Consider the following 25887-nt stretch of genomic DNA (forward strand, 5'->3'; position numbering starts at 1 on the left):
GATGCTGTTTTTTAGGGGATTAATCAATTTTTCCGTAAAAGAATTCTTCAGGCTTTTTCTTGGGTGGCTGACACTTTTTGTTTTTATAACTGAGTTGAGGGGTAGGGATGGCAGGGTGAGATGGCTGTGGATGGGAGTGCTAGGAGAATTCACTATTCAACATGTAAACTTTGCTTCATCTTTCTCCTTTGGTATGGAGCCTTATACTTTCCCTCAATATGCCTGGTGCTTGCAGAGTCTGCAGGCTCTCTGAATCAGCCTTTGTAGATTAAGCTATCAGTCTTCTGCCATTTGAGAGGAAAAGTAGTTGCTTAGCTACACTGGATGAGGAAGAGATCTAATTACCCATATAAAGATTTTTAACTAATCTTCCTATTTTCAGAAGTGTCCTGCTGGCTCTTTCAGAGAGTAACTGTTGATTTCAACTCTCCGTAAGTCTTTAGATGGATAGGGAGTTTTCCTGCTTCTAGTTGTGTTCCCTCCACCTACCTCCCCTCCCCCAGCCAGACTGTTTTGTTTCGGTGTTCTCCTGTCTGCTAAGCTTGTATATTTCGTTAAGTCTTAAAATTTGATAATTCTTACCTGCTCATTCTCATCACCTCTGAAGGTAAATGCCATTTGGGGGAAAAAAAATGTTTTGCTTTTATTTTGGGATTTCGAGACACATACTTAAATGTGTTCAATTCTGCCTTATTTAACCAGAAGCAGTCTTTATGTTCACATTTCTGTTAGAGGAAGTCTGGCCCAGGTATGCTTTAAACACTGTTCCATTTCATAGGTCACTGATCACCTACGGTTGGGTGTTCAGGGGTCAGTTACTCATCTGTAGTGTGGTTGCCTGTGAAATGGAATGTCATATGGTATCAAACATGGCATAGGAGGGTTCACAGGTAGATATAGTGATTAACATCTATAATTACAATGATAGGTTTATGCGAAGAGTTCTCAGTTCACAGAATTAAGGTAGGGAAATCATCCATGTTTGTTTTACTTTGTTTTTACAAAGCCTGGAATTTAAAACCCTCTCGTTTGGCTTATATTCATTATGTTAGAGAGTACTTATGCCACATGTGCTATTGCATCCTACTTACATAAATAACCAGTGAGAATAGGGTGAGTAGAATAAATTCTGAGCACAGAGTATGTATAATCTTAGGGACCATATGATGGAGACTGAAGTACAGAAGGTAGAATGTTCCGAAGTCAAAAAAAAAAGCATAACCACGTATAAAATAACTTATTGAGTATAGCCTACAATGATGACTGTAGCCTGCAAATTTTGCTTAGGAGGGCAAGAAGTAACATTCTTTTTTCTTTTCTATGTTGAACTAATTGAGAAACAGACATATATAAACTTTCAGTTTTGTTACTAATAAAAATGGTATGGGAAGACAAGACATAGATATGTGACCTCAGTGGACTTTCTCATACTTAACTCCCGAATTAAGCAAGCTTACCCCACCACTGGTTGGAGACAAAGCAGGTCTCCCCAAACAAGGGCAGAATCAGCCCCTATGCTTACCACATAGGAGGACTGATTAGAATGCACCTCTTCAAAAGAAGGAAAAACCATAAGAGATTATGCATCCAAAGGTATTGAATTAATTAGGTCCTCCTCCCAAGTTCACCATTCAGTTTAAGTCACTCCTTCTTTGGCTAAGCAGAGGGTGAAGGAATAGAGAGAAACTGAAAGTATTCTTCCTATACTTTTCCTTCCTGGAGATTTGAGTGGAAATGTGGGGATCACATATTTCCCCTTAACACACAGCATATATTAGGCATAATATTATATAGTTTTAATATTCATATTAATCTGAAGTAATAGACAGTAACTAGCCCATCAGTGTGCCACATTTAATTGCATACCACTTATTTTGTACCACGATCAGTAAATCCTTTTTTTTTTTTTTTAATTTAAATTCTAGTTAGTTGACCTACAGTTCAGTATTGGTTTCAGGAATAGAGTTCAGTTCATCATTTACATATAGCACCCAGTGCTCGTCATAACAAGTGCCCTCCTTAATACCCATCACTCATCTATCCCATCTCCCACCCACCTCCCTCCATCAGCCCTCAATTTGTTCTTTATAGTTAAGAGTCTCTCATGATGTTTCCCTCTTTCTCTTTCCCTCTCCCATATGTTCATCAGTTTTGTTTTTTAAATTCCACATATGAGTGAAATTATTTGGTATTTTTCTTTTTCTGATTGACTTATTTTGCTTGGCATAATACATTCTAGCTCCATCCATGTCGTTGCAAATGGCAAGATACCATTCTTTTTGATGGCTGGGTAGTATTTCATTGTGCATGTATATGTGTGTGTGTGTATACATACACATATATGTGTTACATATACATCTTCTTTATCCATTCATCAGTCGATGGGCATTTGGGCTTTTTCCATAGTTTGGCTATTGTTGGTAATGCTGCCATAAGCAGAAAACCCTTTTAATCTGAAAACTTCTTGTCATTTTTTGGCTCTGGGAAATTTTCTTGTGTTATTTCTTCTCCTGGGTTCTTCATATTTTCATTCTGCTATATAGCTATGCCTGCTGGATACTTGCATATGAATATATCCAAGCAAAAGGTAATCTAAGGGACTTTGAAAGGTCCCTTTAACTAGAATATGTGCTTTATCAGATAATTTTAGATCACCTCTGTTCTATAAATTCTCTGAGCTATAACCAGTCACCTTGTAAATGCCTTATATATTCAAACAGCAGGTTACACCCACTTCCCTAGCTACACAGTCTCCCTCCCCAGAAGCAGAAAGGTATTACCCTTCTTTGTGTATTCTTGGTTTGTAAGAGAGCGCCCGTGTGTGTGTATTCATTCTCCTTAAAAACCTTTTAAAAACATATCTTTGTGCACTGTATAAAAATATTGTGGAGGCACCTGAGTGGTGCAGTTGGTTGAGCATCAGACTCTTGGTTTCTGCTGGGGTCGTGATCTCAGGGTGGTGAGATCAAGCCCTGCATCAAGCTCTGTGCTCAGCGTGAAGTCTGCCTGAGATTCTCCCTCTCCCACTCGTGCTTGCTTGCTCTCTCAAATAAATAAATAAATCCTAAAAAAATTCTGTGCATTTGTAAGAGTATGTATGTATAGATATATATCCTATTTTTATTTTTAAAATACGTGTAAGTGCACATGTATGCTTTCTGTACCTTAGCTTTTCTTGCCTGTTTGTTAAGATTGGTTTCTTTCCATATCAGTATACATTCATCGTTGTCATTGATTTTCAGGGCTTCCTTCTATTTCATGTATGTACAAACCATCATATGTTTCTCTATTCCCACATACATTGCTTGTTTTATATTTTTTACTTCTTACAGTGTCACATCTAATACTCGTATATTTATTATCTTTTTCTCTATGTGTGTGTATAGGAAAAACTAGAAATAGAATTGCGAAGTCCAAGAGCATGTGTTTCTAACTGAACTAAATACCAGCTTTAATTTCCTCCTCACAGTGTTTGAGGTTTCCTTTCCCCATTCATTCCAAAATAGTGTATCAAGTTTTAGATTTTAGTCTATTTGATAAGTGAAACATATCTTGTTTTTGTGTTTGCATGTATTTAATCAGTTTTATGGCTTCTCAGCTTGTACCTACCTATACATTTTCCCCTTGCATTTTCTTCTAGCATTTTTTTTATTTTTTACTACAAAATTTTGTTAAATATATCATTTATTGGTATTAGGAATAAGGTAGAATTCCAACTTAAGTTTTTTAAAAATAACTATTAATGTATGACCCTTTTTTATTAATAATCTGCTTTATCCTCAATATTTTGAAATGCCGTTCTTTGTACTTGAAAGTACAATTATTTCTAGACTTTTTTTTAAGTTTTGATTATGTAATCCCTACACCTGCATGGGGCTAGAACTCATGACTCCAAGATCAAGAAGTGCATGCTCTTGTGACTGAACCAGCCAGGTGCCCCTTATTTCTAGATTCTTAATTTTCTTCTGTAGCTTCTCATTATGTTACCAAACTACCGTTGTTGATAAATACATATCATCTTTTTTTTTTTAAATAATTGCTTCTGTTTGGGCATATATTTTGTGATACTTTATTTTTTTTCCGTTAGTGAAAGGTATTTTAATTTTTTTGTTTTAATTCCAGTGTGGTTAATATACAGCATTATATTAGTTTCAGGTGCACAATAAAGTGATTCAGCAATTCGGTATATTACTCAGTGCTCATCAAAATAAGTGTACTATTAATCCCCTTCACCTATTACACCTCTCCTCCTCCTTCCCCCACTGCCTCTCTGGTAACCGTCTGTTCTTTATAGTTAAGAGTCTGTTTTTTGGTTTGTCTTTCTCTTTTTTCCTTTGTTCGTTTGTTTTGTTTCTTAAATTCTACGTATGAGTGAAATCATAGGGTGTTTGTCGTTCTCTGACTGGCTTATTGCACTTAGCATTATACTGTCCAGCTTCATCCATGTCATTACAAATGACAAGAGTCCAGTTCTTTTTATGGCTGCATAATATTCCATTGTATGTGTACCATATTTTCTTTAGCCATTCATCTGTTGATGGACACTTGGGCTGCTTCTATAGTTTGGCTATTTTAAATAATGCTGCAGTAAACATAGGGGTGCATATATCCCTTTGAATTAGTGTTTTTGTATCTTTTGGATAGATACCGAGTAGTGGGTAGTATTATAGTGTAGTTCTATTTTTAACTTGTCAAGAAAGCTCCATACTATTTTCCACAGTGGCTGCACCCGTTTGCATTCTCACCAACAGTGCAAGATGGTTCTTTTTTTCCACATCCTCACCAACACTTACTGTTTCTTGATTTTTTTATTTTAGCCATTCTGACAGGTGTGAAGTGATATCTTTGTAGTTTTGATTTGCATTTGCTTGGTGATGAGTGATTTTGAGCATCTTTTCATGTGTCTGTTTGCTGTCTGTATGCCTTCTTTCAAGAAATATCTGTTCATGTCTTCTGCCTGTTTTTTAGTTGGATTGTTTGGTTTTTTGGTGTTGGGTTGTATAAGTTTTTTATATATTTTGGACACTAACCCTTTATCAGATATGTCATTTACAAATATTTTTTCCCTTTTAATAGTTGTTATGATCCTTTATTTTTAAAACAAATTAATTATTGCTTTTACTGTTCTGTTAAACTTTAAGTAGTATATGAATTAAGATTTTATTTTTTCTTCTGTGCTTTTTTTAGTCTCTGAAACCAATTTAAAATTTTATCTATCTATCTATTTATTTATTTTTTACAATAGTTGACACAAAGTGTATGTTACGTTAATTTCAGGTGTACTCTGGAACCAGTTTTTAGATGTCAGCTCATGAGTTCCTCTTTGGTCAATGCGCTGTAATTTGGAAGTATTCTGTGGTCAAATATAAACACTATATAATTCTGTAATTTCTCCTCAGTTTGAAGAATTTTTCTTTTCTTTTCTAGCCTTTAATCTAGACAACGAGCAACCAGATTATGATATGGATTCAGAAGATGAGACCTTATTAAATAGACTTAACAGAAAGATGGAAATTAAGCCTTTGCAATTTGAAATTATGATTGACAGACTTGAAAAAGCCAGTTCTAATCAGGTACTGTACCTTGTAAAAATGTCTCCTGTCTTACAATTAATCCAGTTAGCAACTTTATTTTGCATTTTCTTTAGACCTGAGTATATTGTATTATACTGCCTTTTGAATTTTGCTGACATCCTAGAATTTCTATTTACAGTATTCCTTGAACTGAATACTGAAGCATAATTTCTTTGAATAGGAGTATGAAGAGTACTATTCTGATCTTTCTTCTTGTTTGGATATAAAAATAATACTAGCTGCAATGCTATATAACATCTTCTTGATCCTTTTCATAGGCTAAATTTGCTTGGTTGTGTCTCTAAGGCAGATATCTCATACCAAATCCTTCTTAGTTGCTCAGATTTATTAAGGTACTCATTATCATTTCAGATGTATTTTAGTTTTACTTACATATTATTTAAAATTTTAAGTGAAGAAAAAATTATTCACAAGGAAATAATTTTCTTTAGTGGATCATTTTAAATATGGTATAAAGAATTGAAAATGGTATGGTCTTTTTGGAAAGCAATTAGGCAGCATATGTCAGGAACCTTAAAATTTTTGTACCGTTTAGTTTAGTTTAGTAATTCTACCTCTAGGAATCATTCTCGAAAAAAGTAATTAGTGAAAATGTCAAAGATTTTTGAACAAAGATGTTCAGAATAACTTACAAGTTGTCTGTAGGATGGAATATCATACAGCCATTAAAAACCATTTTGAATATCAGTGGAAATTGCTCATTATATAATGTTAGAGTTCAAAAAAAGGATACGGAATTAAGTACAGAACTCTGAGATTCATTTAAAGCATTTACATTTATATGTGTGCATTGAATAAAAGATGAAGAAAGCCCAACAAATACCAGTAATGGTTCTATTTAGATGATAGAATTATTGGTGATTTTCACGTTCTTTATTGTTTTTCTGTTTCCCAAATTTACTGTTATGAACATGTATAGATTGTAATTGGATTTAAAAAATAAACTTTTTAAAAGTAATTTCTTGGTGTACCTGTGTGGTGTATTAATATATTAATTGTTAATTAATGTAGTAAGAAGTTACAGAAATAAATAAATGTTTTACAGTAGACTGTTAACACTTTCCACTAGTTTACTCATTACAAATTCATTATTTTCCTTTACCTCCCAACTTATGCCCTTTAAATCCTTGAAGCATTACCAGCTCTTCAGAACATTTTTAAAAACTTCTCTGTTGTGAAAGGGCTTTGGTGCATATTTAGCCTTTCTATCAGTCTTTAACCCCCCATTTGGATGGAAAGTAATAATTTATGTGCAATCAAAAGAAGTACATTGAAAACTGAATTTTGTAAAATTCAACTTAGTTGGTTTTTTGAGGGAATGTCTTTTTTTTATTGGAAATTTGTTTTAATTTATCAGATCAAATATCAAAAATATTCTTATTAATGCTCACAGTTTTCCTAAGATTTTGATCACTGGCATTAGGTATGATTTCATTTTTCTTCTTAATATGCAAACTTTTCTAGAAATCTTAAGTTTAGTCTTTATTTTGGTACTTTTGCTATTTTCCACAGTTGCTCAGAAATTACTGGTGGTGAAGCCTTCAGCTCTCTGTTCTATAATTTGCTTTATTTCATTTCTGTCAGTAATAATTACTTAGTTCTTAAGTGAACAAGAGAGATGATAGAAGTTCTGCCCTTGGGGAGCTTATTATCTCAGTGGGGACAGGATAAACAAAAAGCATGTGTGAACAGTACAATTAACGATCCACGTACAATCAGTAAAATATTCTATTTTACTTCTCTTTGCTCAGAGACAAGTTTTTAAACCCTAAAACTGGGTAGACTCAGAGGATGATAGCACTTGCTTTCAGCAGTGTAGACAAAGGTGGAGGTTCATCCTAAGGGCAAGATAATGGTCTTGTTATTAGGACTAAGGATTAAAGATACCAAATGCTATTCTCATCTTAGGTGCCTGAAATGTGGATTCATGGATTTCTTTAATTTTCCTTTTTGGCAGCTGACATGGTAGCAGATCTCAAAGCAACGAATTAAGTTTGTGGTTAAAGCAATATTTATTTTGTTGGTAGAGAAGACATAAAAGACTGAGACAAAGCTTCTGCCCCCATCATTCTGTAGAGACTGCTGCAATGAAGTTATTATTGAAAATTCCTGTTGCCAAATGCTGTGATTATTTTCAGTCCCCATTCACTTATTTTAATTGAGCTCTCCTTCTTTCTTCAAACTTATCACCTTTTGTCTTTTGAATATACTTTATTCTTTTTTGATTTTTAAAAATATTTTCTGTGATTATTCCTTCTAATTGTCTCTTACTGAGTCCTTTCATTAATTTCTGCAGACATCAGAGTTTCTTGAAATTCTGTCCTTGGTATTCTTGTCCTGTGTGTTTGGGGTTAATATCACCTTAGCAAGCATTTTTTTGAGGATAATAATACGTGTATCCTTACCCTTGACCTCCTTGAGCTCCAGGACTTTCTCTTTTTGTGCAGCCTGTTGGCATCTCCACCTAGATGGTCCACAGACCTCTCAAGTTTAACTTTTCTGACTCTCTTAACTACACATTATCCTGTATCATGTTCCTTATCTCCCTGGTAACTTCCAAAATTCACAATGGTGTGTTTTTTATCCCTTTTTCTTCAATCCCTAAATTTTTCTTTTTTAAAGATTTTATTTATTTATTTGACAGAGACAGCCAGTGAGAGAGGGAACACAAGCAGGGGAGTGGGAGAGGAAAAGCAGGCTTCCAGCAGAGGAGCCTGATGTGGGGCTCGATCCCATAACGCCGGGATCACGCCCTGAGCCGAAGGCAGACGCTTAACAACTGTGCTACCCAGGCGCCCCAGTCCCTAAATTTCTGATTTTAACTCTTCCTCATGCACCTGTATATTCCTCGCATGTTTCATCTTTAATTATCTCTTGTCTCATTTCTTCAGTCTTTCTCTCTTTGCCCAAAAATGTGCCAAGGGTCCCTGTTTCCAGGAGAACCGTTTCATTTGACCCCATCTTTCTCTATGAATCACCACCCTTTGTCTCTCCTTTTTTTTTTTTTTGTCAGTTACATTTTTAAAAGATTAGACATATTATTTAACTTTTACTCCTACTCCAGTGCATGTCAGTATACTGATTGCACCCAGGTAACCAATGGCCTTCTCATTGTCATCCGTCCATTTCAGCCTGTATCCTACTAAATATCCCCATAGTACTGGATGCTGTTGACCTCCACATTCTCAAATCTTGTCTTCTTCTTTCTTCATCTCTTCCTGTACATCTTGTTGCTATTTTCTTCAATATTTGTCCTCAGAATTTATACTTGTATCTTAAGCTACCAACACAAGCACTTCCAGATGGAGTATTTTGTGGTTCTGTCCTATATCTTAATTTTACTAATACTGAGTTCGAAAGTTCTGACATTGTTCTCTTATTTTTTAAATTGTATTTGTCTTGCCTTGACTGCCACATTTTAAGTTCCTGTCGGTAGTAGTTTTATCTTGAATTTTTTTTCCCTAATTTCCCCACAACTTATATAACATAATGATGGACTGATAGTAGTTGATTATTAACTATTTATTGTTTAACTGACTATATTTTTAAAACATTACTTTTTATACATAATTTATTCATTTGTGTATTATAAATGTATTTCTTGAAATTGCTGAACCATGAATCTGTATGTAAACAAACTAAATGATCCTTGTCCTCGTGAAGCTAGTGGCAATCTAGAAGAAAAGCCCAGCTAGTGGAATAATTTTTATCTCATCTCCAAGCCCCCAAAGTAAGTAAATCAAACAACTCAGAGGTATCTTAGAAATAATTAATTTTATCACTGACCTTTTTGTCAAATAAATACTGGTTTCCACTGCTTTCTAGTAGAGAAAATGCTAAATGGCAGAACTTTTTTCTTAAGGTAGAAAAGTAGTAGGATTCTGATTTTGTGGATTTTTAATCTTGTGTCCTGATAATTTGGGACTACTTTATCTGCAAATAGTTCTTTCCCACTCAAATTGATGCTGTCAGTGTGATGATAATGATGCAGGTGACACTGATTGCCTTAGAATAGCTAATTTTAATAGAATGATTAAAACTCATTTTACCCAATAAAATAAAAATTTACTGTATAGCAACATAAAAACATCAGTCACCTGAGAAATATAGTTAACATTGGAAAGAAATGTCAGGATGTTTAACTGTAAATAGTGTATTGAATTCTTATTACCTGAGATATAAAGAGGGTACATATCAACCAGGCAGAAGGACCTTTGTAGAAGGAGCAAGAAGCACCAGAGAAGGAAATCTAAGGCAGTGTTTTAATCCCCTTACATCTCCTGCAGGAGGATAGGAAGCAGTGTTATCCTGATAGTATTATATAAGAAACTCACTACTGCTCTGTGACTTGATAGGAAGAAACCTATCCTCCTCCCCACTCTCAAGTTAGAGTATGTTCTTGATATCATTCGTGAAGGTACAAAATTTTATCAGAAGCAGAATGACCAAACAGCTGAAGATGTGTGGCATATCACAGCATTGTTTCCCTTGGTTCCCTGAGCACGTGAAAGCTGCCAGTGATGTCATGATGATGTAAGCATGAGGTCGAATTTTATTACATCCAGAAAGCTTGGTTCTTATTCTACCACTGGCATTGTAGACTTTGGACTATTCCAGAGAACTTCAGCTAACAAAGGTGCCTGTTAAAGTTGATGTTTGGAAATATTGGTTCTTTTAGTTTGGTCTCTTGTTCCAGGCTCTGGCCCTCCACTTTAAAGACCAAGTTACTCAGCCTTTCAGATGCATTTAAGATGACTTCATTGAGACATTGAAAAAGCCAAACTGTGGCCACATATAATTTTATTGCACTAAATGTAATCATTACATGAACTAGAATACTTGAGTTATCATTGTCAGTGTATTCTCTTCCTGCAGCCAGTCTTGGCAGCCAAATTAAAATAAGAAACCAACTAAATTAACCCTGGTAATCACCATCATAGGACTGGAAGTCCAGTGATCATTACATTTATTCCATGAACTTATACCAGTAGGTGAAATCAGATATCAGGAATTTATTGGTGGGTCATGCTGTCTTTAGTTGACTTCATACAACCCTCAGATCAATTCCTATATTGATCTTACAGTTTCAGAGAGAAAATGTTCCCCTTCATTTCCAAGTTTTAGGAAGACATTTTTAAGGAGATACCTCAACTTATTTTGAAAATGAATCTTCATCTCCAAAATGATAAAAGTAAAAAGATTGGGATAACAGCACTTCATTGAGGTTTTCCAGCCTTAAAACTCCATTACCTTTTTCTAGAGTTCACTGTAAATGGTTATGGATAACCCATAATCCATCCTGCTAAAGCCGATCGGTCTATTTGATCTTCACAAGCAGAAAGGAAACAGATGTGACCAAACAAATTTTTTACAAACCTTAGTTTGAGATATGTCAACATTATATTGACTATGTATTGATAAAGGAGAAGTAGATCCCTGAGATATCAGTGTAAGACTTCCTAGAGAAACCATCCTAGGATCACTGTTCCAGGCATAACAATGTCATTAGCAGAAAGAGTGTTGAGAACAAGGATTCTCTAGTACTTAACCAGTTTAGATAGAGGAATTGCCTTTATATGTAATTAGTACAAGAAATTCAAAATTGCATAGTGTTGAAACTTCTGGAAACATGCTAAGTTTGTTCTTTACAGTCTTAAACTTGTTATATTAGTTGCAATATGTTAGAGAATATTCATCTTTCATTTTACAGGTAAATAGAAGAAAAACCTTCTGTGTCTTCTAGTTTCTGTTGAAAAACAAAAGCACAGAAAGAACCTATTAGACTGTGAAAAACTAGTAGATCTTCAAATATGTAGAATCACAGAATATCAGAATTTTGATGGACCCTAGGTATCTTAAGTCCAAGACTTAACTGGCATAAATCTGTTCCAGTCTTCCCAGTGTTCATTTAGGCTTCTTAAATATTTTAAGTTGTGGTACTTACCTCTCAGAGCAAAATATAAATTTTTGGATAAATCTCCTTATTAATAAATCCTTTGTAAAATTTCAGAATTGAATTGTGTTTTCTGCCATCATGATGTCTGATCATAATTGTTAGACTAATCACATTTTTTTATATAGGTATATATAGCTTAACTTTGATTTCTCTTTTTCAAACCTTATAGTTGATGACAATTTGTATTTTTCATTTAGCTTGTAACACTTCAGGAAGCAAAACTGCTGCTAAACGAAGATGATTACCTTATTAAAGCTGTGTATGACTACTGGGTAAGAAAACGTAAAAACTGCAGGGGTCCGTCCCTCATTCCTCAGATAAAACAAGAGAAAAGAGACGGCTCTACCAACAATGACCCTTATGTTGCCTTTCGGAGGAGAACAGAGAAAATGCAAACTCGAAAGGTAATGTACAAATTAGATTTAATTGAGTGTACCTTAATGGTATTTAAGACAGATTTTTTTTCTGCTAATAACTTCAATAATTTTGAATATCTTGAACGTACAGGGGAGCTAATAACATTGTTAAACCTAATGTTAGAAATCCTGCTCTTGAGGAGCTTCTGTCAGTCACCTTCTATTGGTATAATATCTAATACCCATGCCCTTTTTAAATCTGCTTACACCATTTCAAACTTGCAATTGAAGTAGCAAAAGGAATTATATATCTTTATGTACCTCAGAAATATGAGTTCTTCAGTTAAATTATATATACATTTTATACATATTCTCTTGTTTAAGAAACTTAAGAGCTTATAGCCCCTTTGAAACCACATTCTAATTCTTGCAAAGAAAAATGGACTTTACTGCCTCTAGCTACTGTGGGGTCATGGGAAGTAGGGAAAAGTTCATTTTCAGGCCTGTTCTGCCAGTAGTCAAAAGTAACAGTGGAATGTTTTTCTTCTTCTCTGAGTTGTCCATTGTGTCAAATTTCAAATTGATGAACTTGTCCCCATCTGCCTTTCAGAAGCAGTGTGAGTTGGAATTTTAAGTAAGAGAAAAAGGGTCTCATGTTGTGGAATGATATGGTATAGAGGAAGGTATTACTTCAGAGTGGGTATTCACTGTCTTCCGTTCCTCATAATTAAACAGTAAACACCATACATAGTAACACATTCTGTAACATGCAAAAAATTTTAGCATATAAATGTTAAAACCATGAGGAATTATGATTTGGAGGCAAAGCATTTTCTGTGGATTCCTGTTTCTCCTAACATTAAAAGCTTGTCCTTGTCAGTTGTTAATATAACAGCTGTGAAGCATAACAGCTGCCAGGAATAGTATATTTTAGGAGAAATTCTCCTACTGGTTAACAACCATTTTCTGTTAAGTCTTTCTTGGATTTCCCAAGTGTAGATGCCATTTCCTAACCCAGGCTAAGTTTTCAACTTGGCGTTTTAGTTGTTAGCTAAGGAAATCTCAGGTACTTCATGAAGATTTAACATCTTGCTTAGAAAAGACTAAAATGAGGTAAGTTTATAAATACAGGCAATTGGACATGAGGAAGGAGAGGTTTATCTGAACCACTGAAAAATCTGAACTACCAAATGCTTTTTAAAAGAAATGTAATAGGGGCACCTGGATGGCTCGGTCAGTTAAGCATCTGCCTTCAGCTCAGGTCATGATCCTAGGGTCCTGGGATCAAGCCCCGCAGCGGGGCTGTTCAGCAGGGAGTCTGGGTCTCCCTTTGTCCCTCCCCCTGCTTGTGCTCTCTCTCTCTCTTTCTCTCTCTCTCTTAAATAAGTAAAATCTTTAAAAGAAGTGTAATTGATTTAGATACATTGCAAAACACAGACTTTTTAACAATGTCTTTTGAAGGAAGAATACCATTGGACTTCTTTTAGTGAGTAAGAAGTACTTAAAATTAGCAGTATTTTTTGACATGTAAAGAATATTCCAAATATTTAAACCGGTTTAATTCTTAAATAGGTTAAACTACTGTTTTCTACCCAGTGTATATTGAGAATTGCTAGAATGGGTTCCTATGTTCAGGTGCTTCACCATTGTTCAATAACTAGTACCACTTTTCCCGACACTGATTTCTACCCTTTCTCTTATCTGTTATTTTCACCTTCCTCTGCAGAGTGGTACATTTTCTTTTCTAGTAGTCTTTTTATTCCTCTCTGTTTTCAGTTGTGGGACCAAAGACCCCTTCATGCACACTAATGCTGCTTAGAAATGTTCATGTGTTTCAAAATGAGAAAATTGGGAAAGCAGTCAACAGTAAACATCCCTAGGTGTTCCAGAGGTGGGGAAGCATTGGGATATACAAAAATGAATACAGTTAACACAGGCTCTCTACTTCCTTTTCTGTTTCCACAAAATTGAAAACACATGTATAGCTAGATACAAAGGTGCTAAAATAAAGGACTTCTGAAATATTTGCTTGGCAGCCTAGAATTTAACTTTAATTCACTAAACTGATATTTAATTTGCGACTGCTTAAGTACTTAAGGACATTCTTAAATGAGACAGTCTTCAGGCACCAGCATGTCTGAAAGCACTGATTGGGAAGACTTGAATCAGCATATGTGTTTAATATGTTTAACCCAGTAGATAGAACTGTTAACATCTGTGCTTTCTCTCCTCCCTGTGTGGCCCAGAAAAAAACAAGATAGACAGGAGAGGAAACTCAGAGTAGTTGTTCTCAGTCTGGCTCCATATAACAATCTCCTTTGAATTATCCTTGTTTATAAAAAGAGTTATAGTTAATTCTAAGGTGCAGCAATTTGAAAAGTAAAAAATTAAAAAAAAATAAAGTGCAGCAGTTTGAGAATCTCTTCCCTAGAGTTTTGGCGGTAGGTCAGAACTATAATATGTAACTGGGTATAGGGAGAAAAGAGTTGGTCCAGAGCAGAGACTGTAGTGAGGAAGGGTAAAGGAAGTGAGTGGACTTGAAAACAGAGATAGGGCCATCTTAAAAGCATGGGAAAAATGTCAGTATGAACTTACTGTTTTATATATAGAGAGAGTCAGATATAGATATAGATCTGTGCATGTATATGTACATACATGTATTATAAGTGTATTTCCCAGTTCTGTTTGCTGAGGAGGTCTAGAAGCAATGATGCTCAGTAGCAGTGAGCGTGCCTAGCATGTAGGTCATGATTTTTAAATACCGTTTTCCTTTAAAAGGAACCAGGGCTTCTTAGAAAAATGGTGTTTCCAGGTCTAGGGCTAGGCAAGTACAAAGATAAGCTTGGAACATTCTGCTACGCCAAAAAGACTGTTGATTGAAGATTAAAGAATGTTGGACCCATGTCAGAAGGGCTGAAGAGCCAGCTTGAAGGGGGGAACTCTACTAACCAAATGTGGGTGTCAAAATAAATAGAGTGATGAATAACCCATAGAGTATAAGCAACCCATGAGTCCATACTAATATAAATGGGTGGTTGCATGGATGGATGGATAATTGGTAGATTAACTGATTGATAAAAGAGAAGGGAACACTTTTCCTTACAGTAGAATTTTGACTTCCAAGCGTCAGTGGAATGAGGAAGTTTGAAAATCACCATTTGGCAGCCACGAAAGTAATAAGTTTTTCAGACAAAAGTTAGAATCAGTGGATAATTAACTAATGGGAGGAAATTTGATGAGAAACAAGGTACATAGTCCTACAGCATACTTCTGATTAAAGGAGGAAAAAATAGTTATTTGACTGAAGAAACCTGACAGACACCATCTTAATCAACTGATCAAAGTTACCACCAACAGTAGTGGGACAAATAAGGATCATTTAACTCCTGATACAAGAGAGGGATAAAATATCACTTCTGTGATAATCCTATTAAAAATACATAACCTGAATTTAACGTCAAAGAAACCCAAATTGAGGAACATCCTACAAAAGTAAGTGGCCTCTGTTCTTTAAAAATGTCAAGATCATGGGGTTGCCTGGATGGCGCAGTCAGTTAAGCAGCCGACTTTTGGTTTCAGCTCAGGTCGTGATCTCAGAGTCATGGGATGGAGCCCTGCATCAGGCTCTGTGCCCAGTGTGGAGTCTGCTTAAGACTCTTCTCCTCCTTACATAAATAAATCTTTTTTAAAAATTCAAGATCATGATCACTGTAGAAAAACAAAGGAACTATTCCAAATCATAGGAGATTAAAGAGACATGACAACTAAGTACAGTTGTAATCTTGAATCGGATCCTAGACCAGGAAAAAATTTGCTGTAATGAGTGAATTTAATAATAAAAATTATCCCACTAATGTCCTTTATGGCAGCAATTACATAAACATATGAAAATATATGTAACAATTATATTTGTTGCCATAAAAGACATTAGTGGGACAATTATGAACAAAGTCAGTGTTAATTTCCTGATTTTGATACTAGTACTGGTTATGTAAGAGATTATCATTGTTTCTACAAAGTCCATATTAAAGTGCTTAGGGATGAAGGCACAGTATATATTCAACTAGTCTCAATTTTTTAAAAAAACACGACTGCTAATTTTACATATTGATGTATGTGTTTACATACATTCATGTATACGTCTTAGTCCATTTAGACTATTGCAACAAAAAACCAGAGACTGAATGGTTTAAACAACAAATATTTCTTTGTCACAGGTCTAGAGGCTAGGAGGTATGAGAAACAGTACCAGCAGATTCAGTGTCTGGTGAGGGCCTACTGCCTGGTTCATAAGTCATTTTGCTGTGCCCTCACATGGTGGAAGGGGCAAGAAAGCTCTCTGGGATCTCTTTTAGAAGAGTACAGATCCATTTGCGAGGACTCCACCTTCATGACCTAATCACCTCCCAAAGGCCCTTCCTCTAAATAACATCACATTGAGGGCTTGGAGTTTCAACATGAATTTTCAGGGGACACAAACATTTAGTCCATAATAGTATAGACTAAATAATATATGTACATACATACAGATAAAGCAAATGTAAAATAATAACATTTGCATAATGTGGATAAAGATATATAGGAATTCTTTATACTATTTTTGTAACTCTGTAAATCTGAAATTATTTCAGAATAGAAGGTTCAAAAAAGTGTAGAAAGGACAGGACTAGAGAAAGGAAAAATTAGGAAGGGTAGTTATTTGGGTCTAAGGAGAGCAGGAAAGGACTGGTTAAGACAGGGGGGACGCCTATAGGCCGCAAGGAACGCTTAATGAAGAGGGGGTTAATCTTAAAGGTTCTGGTGCACTTCTGATTATTGTTCAGCTGTCATGGAGCCTTGTGTTACTACTCATCTTTGAATCTGTATGTCTCATTCTTATTAGACTTTAAGCCTTTTGAGGGTAGGGGATGTGTGTAGTACTGTGTAGTACTGTATAATATTTGCTCTTGGTAACGTTAATTTTTTTTTCAATTGGAAAGTATTATTGCTGCCTGCTTGCCAAAAACTTTTGCTCAAAACCATACTTTAGATTTTGCCTTTTGTCATGTAGTACTGGAAGGGGGGAGAAGACTAATTTCCTTTTGATACAGTGAAAGACTGACTTATTAACATAGCATTTTCAGATATAGGTATGCAGTATCTTAATCGGGCTTAGTTTAGGTTATGTTTTGTAGATGATTATTTTTCAAATACAAGAAACTACACATAAAAGAGTTAAACTTTGAATCTTTCTCAAGTTTTATTTTCTCCTTTATAATCCTCCAGGATGAAACTGGGCTTCAGGTTCCTTCTGATGTTATATTGCATTCTTTTTAACCACTCTTAACATACTTCATTTTGACAATAAAAGAGAGGGGCAATACAAAATATTTGGTTAATATTTACAAGTAATTTTTCACATCAAGTCAATTAGGATCTGCTCATAAATCCTTATTTCTTAAACTGTTCAATATTTGCAAATATTTGCACACCAAATATTTGATCCTTGCTTGATGAGGTGACAACAGCTTTTATTCCTGCAGAGTTTGAGTCCTTAGTGGACATCACTTGAATATATTGGTTTGTTTTTTTTCTTTCAAGGTTTTATTTAAATTTTACTTAGTTACCATATAGTGTAGTATTAGTTTCAGGTGTAGAATTTAGTGATTCATCACTTAAAATAACACCCAGTGCTCATCACAAGAGCCCTCCTTAATGCCCATCACCCATTTACCCCATCCTCTCACCAACCTCCCCTCCAGCAATCCTCAGTTTGCTCTCTGTAGTTAAGAGTCTTATGGTTTGACTCCCTCTCTGTTGTTATTTTATTTTTCCTTCCCTTCCCCTATGTTCATCTGTTTTTTTTTTTCAGTTCCTCCATATGAGTGAAATCATATAGTATTTGTCTTTCTCTCACTGACTTACTTCGCTTAGCATAATATACTCTAGTTCCATCCACGCCATTGCAAATGGCAAGATTTCATTCTTTTTTATGGCTGAGTAATTTCATTATATGTACAGGTATACACACACACACACATCATCATCATCATCATTTTTATCCATTCATCAGTCTATGGACATTTGGGCTCTTTCCGTATTTTGGCTATCGTGGATGGTGCTGCTTATAAACATTGAGGTACATGTGCCCCTTCAAATCACTATTTTTGTATCCTTTGGGTAAGTAGTAGTGCGGTTGCTGGGTGGTATTGTCCTATTGAGTTATTAACTCATGGATGGAAAGATTGCTTAAGTGAAGTCTGTCTGGATACATAGAATGAGAGGTGGTAATGGTCTGTTTTTAAACAAATAGTTCCATGCCTAATATAAATATTCTGTGGTTATTTGGTTAAACAAAATATATTAACAGTAACTTTCATATGCAAATAGATGCTGCTGTTTACAATTGAGCCTTGTCTAGTTATTAAGCAGGACTTTCACTCTGAGTTGTTCTAATTAAATCTTATGCTTCAGAGTAGGAACTTCTTAACAATACTCTGAAATTCAGAATTTTCACTTGTTTTCTACCCTGCAATGAGGTGTTATTACTTTGAAACATAATCATCCCATTCCTTGAGATGCCTTATATCCCACTTTCAGTTTTATATCTTGAGTTTCTGAAGTGAATTTTTGCTTGTCATTATGTTTACGTTGTGGTGTATTGACCATTGCAACCCGCGATTACAGAGCCGGATGGATGGATAGAGACCCATTTTGGCTATTTTTAGATAACCTTGATTTGGCAGAACTGTTTCTTTCTGTCATCGGAAAATACCTTGTATCAATTTGAATGGACTACATTATCTGGTACACTAGGTTTTGTTTCAGGTCGACTTTTAAAAATTTGTTTACATTGGAATGATCCCTCCTGTTATTCCATCTTTTCAACAATGGGCAACGTTTTTTTTTTTTTTTAAATATTTGAGAACTATTTGCTTATTACACTTCTGTTTTCAGAGTTAAATAGATGGGTTCTCTCGTGTAGTTGCTGTTTAAGATGATTTTTTACATTTAACATTTTTAACATTTTGCTTTTATATAATATATTTGGGTCTCATAAGATTTTGTTGAATGAAAAGGGAAATGTGGATAATTGGATTAATTGTTTCTTCTTCTAAAATTAATTTTCAATAGAATCGTAAGAATGATGAAGCCTCTTATGAGAAGATGTTGAAATTGAGACGAGAGTTTAGTAGAGCCATAACGATTTTGGAAATGATTAAGAGAAGAGAGAAAACAAAACGAGAATTATTGCACTTAACCTTAGAAGTTGTGGAAAAAAGGTAACAGTGCTACTGTTATACTAATCCCAGCTTAAGCCAAATGATGGGCAAAATATAACCAAATGGTATGGTTTTTGTGTGGGGGGGGGGGGTTTTGCCTAGCTTTAAAACAATTGAAATAGATTCTCAAACAAAATCTACATTTTTTTGAAGAATTCTTATTACTATTTTTTTTTAAAACTATTTTAAAAATCAGTTTGGATTGTAAATTTGGGGAATATTTTTGTGTGTAATATGTATAGATCCTCTAATACACTTAATTTTTTTTTTTCAGAATCATTGAATTTTATTTAGAAAAGAATCCGGGGATCATTTTGACCATTCTTTTTATTAAAGTTTCCATTAAAATTTGAGGGAAATTAATGTTTAAATGATTTTATTTTCTGACTAGGTAAAAAGCATTTTTTGGTTTCTGCACATTTTAACAATGTGTTCTCTATGAGGCACCTGGGTGTCTCAGGCAGTTAAACATCCAGATCTTAATTTCAGCTCAGGTCTCATGATCTCAGGGTCCTGGGATCAAGCCCCCTTCAGCAGAGGACTCCATGCTCAACAGGGAGTCTGTTGGAGATTCTCTCTTTCCTGTCTCTCTGTACTCCCCCCTCCTGTGCACTCCATCTCTAGAATGGATAAGTAAATCCTTAAAAAAAAAAAAAAAAATGTGTTCTCTGATGTAATAGTCATTTTCCTGTATAATTAAATAAACTATACTAAACCCAACAGAAGTTTATGTGATTGCTGAGGTAAGCTTTCTAAACATCATTTCCCAGTATTTGAAAATATTAAATATATGAGAAATTTGTCTTCTGTGTCCCTTAGAGATTTTTTGGGTTTTTTTATTAGTTGGTTTTTACTAAATCCCAAATATGAACTTCTTTATTCCTATAAATTTTCTCTTTTAAGAATAATCTGATTAATTGTTGGTTCTATTTTATTAGTTCTATTCTAGTTCATTGTGATATCATTGTTTTATTTTTGAACTATAAAAACGTTTTCTTATATTTTGTCACCTTTCCAAGATATCATTTGGGAGACTATGGTGGTGAAATCCTTAATGAAGTGAAAATCAATAGATCAGACAAAGAGTTATATGCCACTCCAGCAACTCTTCATAATGGAAATCATCACAAAGTCCAAGAATGTAAAACTAAGGTGAATATCCTCCGGGGAGAAACACGTATGGTAATATTGATCAGACAATTACTGGTTTCAGTTGTTTTGGTATAGTTTGGTTAAGGAAAAACGTAATTAACGTGGTGTTTTTACTATTTGCCAAGCACTTTGCTAGGAATTTTTACATACATATTAACTTAATCCTTACAGCAGATTTTACCCCTGTGTGACTTCTAGATCATATAGCTGATAAGGGGCTGATTCGAGTTTTAGGTCCAGGTTTAACAACCAAAAACCATGTGCTTTTCACTATGCCTACAGAATATGGGTAAATTAAAGTTTACTTGTTATCACTAGCCTTAGCAAATCCTGTGTTATAGTGGCAGGCTTCAGAAATCTTAAGATTAAAGCTTTCTTCATAGAGACTATTGAAAGTTATTCTTATTTTCATCATCATGTCCATTACCAGCATTTATCAACCGCTATCTACTTAGAGTAATTTGATGAAGTCCAGTAACTTCCAGATCCTGTTTTCTTCCTAAGAGAAAGAGCTAGACTCCATGATAATTTTAGTCTCTTAGACTTAAAGGAATTATATTTATTCAGTATTCACATGGTACCTTAATTAAAGTATTCAATTGAGAAATAAAAAATTAATAAAACTTTAAGGAGCTTAGATTTAAATAAGAAATAGGTATTGACTATTTAGGTAGTAGAGCTTTACTATGTAGCAAGACTTAAAAAGCAACATAGGGTGTTTGTGGAAAATTCATCTTTTAAAAATGTACACAATTCTTATTTTTCATGGGTTCATTCTTTAAAGGTCAAAGAAGAATGTGGAGCAGGAAGACTCCTTCTTTTATTCAACTGATGTCAATTTAAACACCAAAGTTCTTTCTTATTCATCACAGGCATCTAGCCCACCTACCTGATTCTTTTTAAATCACACTTGCCTCTATAGCCAAAAATCACCAGTACAATAAATGTAATTTTCTAAGTTTCTTAAAATCCATTTTATATAAACCAATACTTTTTTCAGGTATATGATTGGTAGGCATAGAATATGAAATCTCAACCTGAAATTATTGTGACAGAATTAGCTTTTATTATATATTGATTCTTATTTTAGATCATCTGTAAGAATAAACACCCTGTTTACGAGTTTTAGAGATAATGTTGCATCCACTGTTGCTCTACCCCATTCATTATACATAGCTAACTTTATTTACTTGGTCACACATCCCACCTTAAAATATAGGTAGTTTCTAAAAGGTAGGAGTTTTCTCTTTGATGTCATAGCTATATCCATTGTATGAAACCTAGTTATATCACTACATAATTTGCCATTTAAGCAACATTTTCATTGTGCATACCATTTTTGACCCTGCAGTTGTTTTAACAAAAATGTGGATTACATGGGAAAATGTAGAACTTCCTAAATATTTTTTCACTTTCATGTTGCTTGTACTTTGGTGCTTAGAACAATCATTTTCAAACTTTTCAAGTAGTAGATTCCTACTTATTAAAGGGAATACTGTTATGTTAAAAACAGAAACAGAGCTTCTTGGCTGAGTGGAGAGCAAGGGGGGCTGGAAACCCACCCCATCAGTCAGTCTCTTGCCAGATGGCCTCTCAAGTGCTGTCACAGAACTCTGGAGTACTTGAGAACAGTTTGATTATTGTTCAGTTGAGGCAGTAATTATGCATTCTAAAAAAGTAAAAGTTTTTTTTCTAATTAATTAAACTTATTTTTCTCAAAAAAATTACCAGCTGTAGAAATTTTTAAAAATTGGAAATAAGTGTGGAAATAAATTAATGAATTTATAATCTAATACAAGTTATTTTGAAAATAAAATTGTTAGTTATTAATACAGTGGATTTAAATAAAATTGAACTTAAGTACTTTTAAATGCTGGATTGCATAATAATAGAGCAATTATTAAAAATCACTAACATCTTAATTTAAGTATAAATAATAATAGAAAAAGCAAATTAAGTACCATTATGATTTTTAATCATAACTTGCAAAAAGTAAAACATTTTTCAGTTTATTATCACATAATTTTTGCATATTAAAAACAGTAAATAAAATCACCTCCTGGGTAAAAATGTATGTTTTTCAAAGAGCAGTATAGTTTTTCATGATTTCTAAAATGATTTTCATTTCTTCCTTTTGGGGGGAAAATCGTCATGTAAACAGCACCCTCATCATTTGTCTTTGAAAGAAGAGGCTTCTGATGTGGTTCGTCAAAAGAAGAAGTACCCAAAGAAGCCTAAAGCAGAGGCTTTGATAACATCTCAGCAACCCACTCCTGAGACATTGCCTGTGATCAATAAGAGTGATATTAAGCAATATGACTTTCACAGCTCAGATGAAGATGAATTTCCACAGGTGCTTGTTTTAAAACTATTTTAAAAACATTTCCTCTTAGTCTTTTATATTGCTATATTTTAAAACATAATTGACCTCTTAGTTTTGATTCTTACTTTCTTCACCTAATGTTATATAGTATATATACATTTCCACATTATTTATGTGGCCACTGAAATGGTATTTACTTTCCATTATTTTCTATCAGTTGGGTAGAATTTATCCTCGGTGGAGCATTTAGGTGGTTTTCAGTTTTCCCTTTTATAAAAATGAACATTAACTATTCTTTCCCACTGTACTTAAAGGAGACTATTAGAAATGGATTATCAATATTTTAAGATAGTTAATACATAATTGTAAATATTCATCAATAATAATTCCTTTTTTTTTTTTACTATATTCCACCAACATTTATTTTACAACTTTTTAATGTAAATTAAATTTTGCTACTTTGACGAAAACCATTTAATTTTAAAGATTTAGAAGAACTGATTCAAGTTGCAAATTGTGAAGACAGTTCTTTGGTTTATATTGCAATAGTTTATAGCGAAATGTTTGCAATTTTAAAATCTAAATTTTACTTTCACAAGTGCTATTTTTAAAACAAGACCTTTGTATATTAAAGGATCAATTTTAAAAGATAAATAACATATTTATAGTTTAACACCTCATCTAGCAATACCCTTTTCTTTTTTCTATATGGTATAGGCAACCTAAAGAGAATGCTATATAACAAATACGTGTTATTATATTTTAACATATTTACTTCATTGGTTTAAAAGAAAAAACTTTTTTTTTTTTAAGATTTTATTTATTTATTTGACAGAGAGAGAGATAGCCAGAGAGAGGGGAAACACAGGGGGAGTGGGAGAGGAAGAAGCAGGCTCCCAGTGGAGGAGCCCAATGTGGGGCTCGATCCCAGGACTCTGGGATCATGCCCTGAGTGAAAGGCAGACGCTTAACGACTGCGCCAAAAGAAAAAACTTTTAAACCAACATTACAGATACCTCTGGAAGCAAGACTGTGTATAAAACAGTTTATGGTTTTAACTATTTAAAATCTAGAGTTTACGTAAAAGTGTAAAATGTGTCCCCTTTGACTAGATTATGTATTTTTTTACTCTTCTGTCACTAATTTATAGATAATTTTTTAGCATTTATCTGGATTGTAACAAATGCACAAAGGTATGTTTAATTTAGTATACTCTTGAAAAGCACCTAATGAAATAATTCATTACTCAGTGCTTTGAAGAGCCATGGGACATGGCCATTTTGAAGGAATGAGGAAATAATGTACTAACAAATAGTAATTTTCCATATAGAAAGAGTAGGGAGGGGCTGTAGGCAGAGGAAACAGCATGAGTGAGAACTGCTAGCAGTTTGGCATTGCTGGAGCATAAAACGCAAAGGGGAAGAAGAGAGGTTGAACAGAATGATGCTTGGCGGAGTAGTAGCCAGGTGGCAAATGGCTTCTACTACATTATATATACTGGGACATGATTAAAAAATTTTAAGTAAGAATAGGACATGGTTTATTATATTTCAATAATAGCCTTATATTGGTAGTACTCAGGAGAGCTTACAAAGTTTTGCTTTACACCCTCAGCCCTTTAAGAATGACACATGGGCTATTAAGAACTGTAGAAACCTTTCCTTTCTTGCTGAAATCAGTCCAGCACCCTGATGGCAGGGCACACTCACATACTAATCATATATTCCTCCTGCATTAAGGGACCTTTTTTTCTGTTCTGAATTCTTGTGTTTATTTATATAGTCCCCAGCCCTCAAATCCACGTGAAAATTTCAAAATCAAATTGTATTTTGAAACTTTTAGTTCTTCTGAATCCTTTTACTAGTCTTTAAAAACCCTCATTAATTTTTATAATGATATCCCCTTGTTGCTAAAAAATGAGTCTTTGCCTATTTAGTTGGACATCATACAGTGAGGCAGCTATTTAGGGTGTAGCTCTCACAAAATCAGGATTTCATTGCTAAAAAGATCACTAAAATAATCATGTTTCTTCTTTGTCCAGTAAACAAGGAACAAAGGATTAGGGAGCCTTAAGAGAACAAACACTTTAATTTCAGACTTAACCAACTGATTTGCAGCAGAGCAGAATTAAAAACCTTGTCTTTTCTTAATCATGCTTCTGATTCTCCTAATATCAACTCTCTTTTCCTATGTCTCAGACTAAATACTGGAATCCACTCTTGGGGAGGTGGGTGGTTGGGACAAAGGGGTGGTATACTTTTTGCAGAGAATTTCTGAGACTTTGTTTGTAATGCTTCCCTGTGTGTATTTTAGAAGAGGTAGATGATCTGCAAAGGAACCAAAGTATAAAATTCACAATTGGGATTTCCCTTGAAATTTCAGGTGTGGGGCTTCGTTCCCCAGGAAAAAGAATCAGCCCCAGCTTACTGTTTCTGTGTCTCCCCCATAGGGTTGGTGGAGGTATATTGGAACCTCAAACAAATGCCTTTCTCTCCTGGATGACCCTGCTCAGTGGTAATTACCACAGTTTGGAAATAATGTGGAGAACACATTTTTCCTCTCAAAATAGGAAGAGAGGGATTTGTGAGGTTCAAAATTTGCACGTAAATATGGTTGAGCCAGCGTTGTCAGAAAAAGAGATGTACTCCAAAGTGAAATTACGGAACTACTGAAACTTAAGTACCAAAACTTTTTTTTTTTTTAATTTTAACCATTATGGGTAGAAATTTATCTAAATCATATTATTTTTCTGCTGTATCAGGGTATATTTATATATTAATCCATTTTTTATGACATTTATAAAGTTTGCTCTAATGGATCAGTGTTGCCCCAGGTGGTCACTCAAACGTTATATATATATAGGGATATTTCATCTAGATCGCATGGTTCCAAGCAGAATGCTTTTTAATTATGTGATAGCTTTTTGAAAGTCTTTGTTTTTTTCTTTTGCTGTCAGGTTGTGGGCTTATCACTTCTCTCTGTAGCCAGTCTGCAAGTCTTCTTTCCTCTTCTAATTTTCTGCTTCTGATCTGCTAAGTTTAAAAAGTGGTTTTACTAAACTATATGTCTGAAACTAATATTACACTGTATGTTAACTAACTGGAATTTAAATAAAAACTTTTTTAAAAAAGTGATTTTTTAAAATGAGTAGGGAAATAAGGGACTCCCTTTGAGAAAAATGTATGACCTGTAATGGCTTTGGGGGGTGCACTATTCATAAGCCTTTTTTACTTACTAGTTTTTG

The 25887-nt window shown here is 34.3% G+C and overlaps 1 protein-coding gene across 2 annotated transcripts in view; it reads left to right on the forward strand.

Annotated features, from left to right (window-relative positions):
- Positions 1-25887, forward strand: part of EPC2 (enhancer of polycomb 2) — a 117188-nt gene that overhangs the window by 73966 nt on the left and 17335 nt on the right. For both annotated transcript variants that reach the window (XM_045782221.2, XM_045782212.2), the window contains exons 3-7: positions 5428-5573; positions 11748-11954; positions 19020-19168; positions 20188-20320; positions 22482-22673. In XM_045782221.2, the coding sequence (XP_045638177.1) occupies positions 5428-5573; positions 11748-11954; positions 19020-19168; positions 20188-20320; positions 22482-22673 (827 nt within the window). The remainder of the gene's footprint in view (positions 1-5427; positions 5574-11747; positions 11955-19019; positions 19169-20187; positions 20321-22481; positions 22674-25887) is intronic.

The sequence above is a fragment of the Ursus americanus genome, chromosome 1, assembly GCF_024610735.1.
Source record: "Ursus americanus isolate L20-20 chromosome 1, mUrsAme1.1.p, whole genome shotgun sequence".
In the NCBI taxonomy this organism is placed as follows: domain Eukaryota; kingdom Metazoa; phylum Chordata; class Mammalia; order Carnivora; family Ursidae; genus Ursus; species Ursus americanus.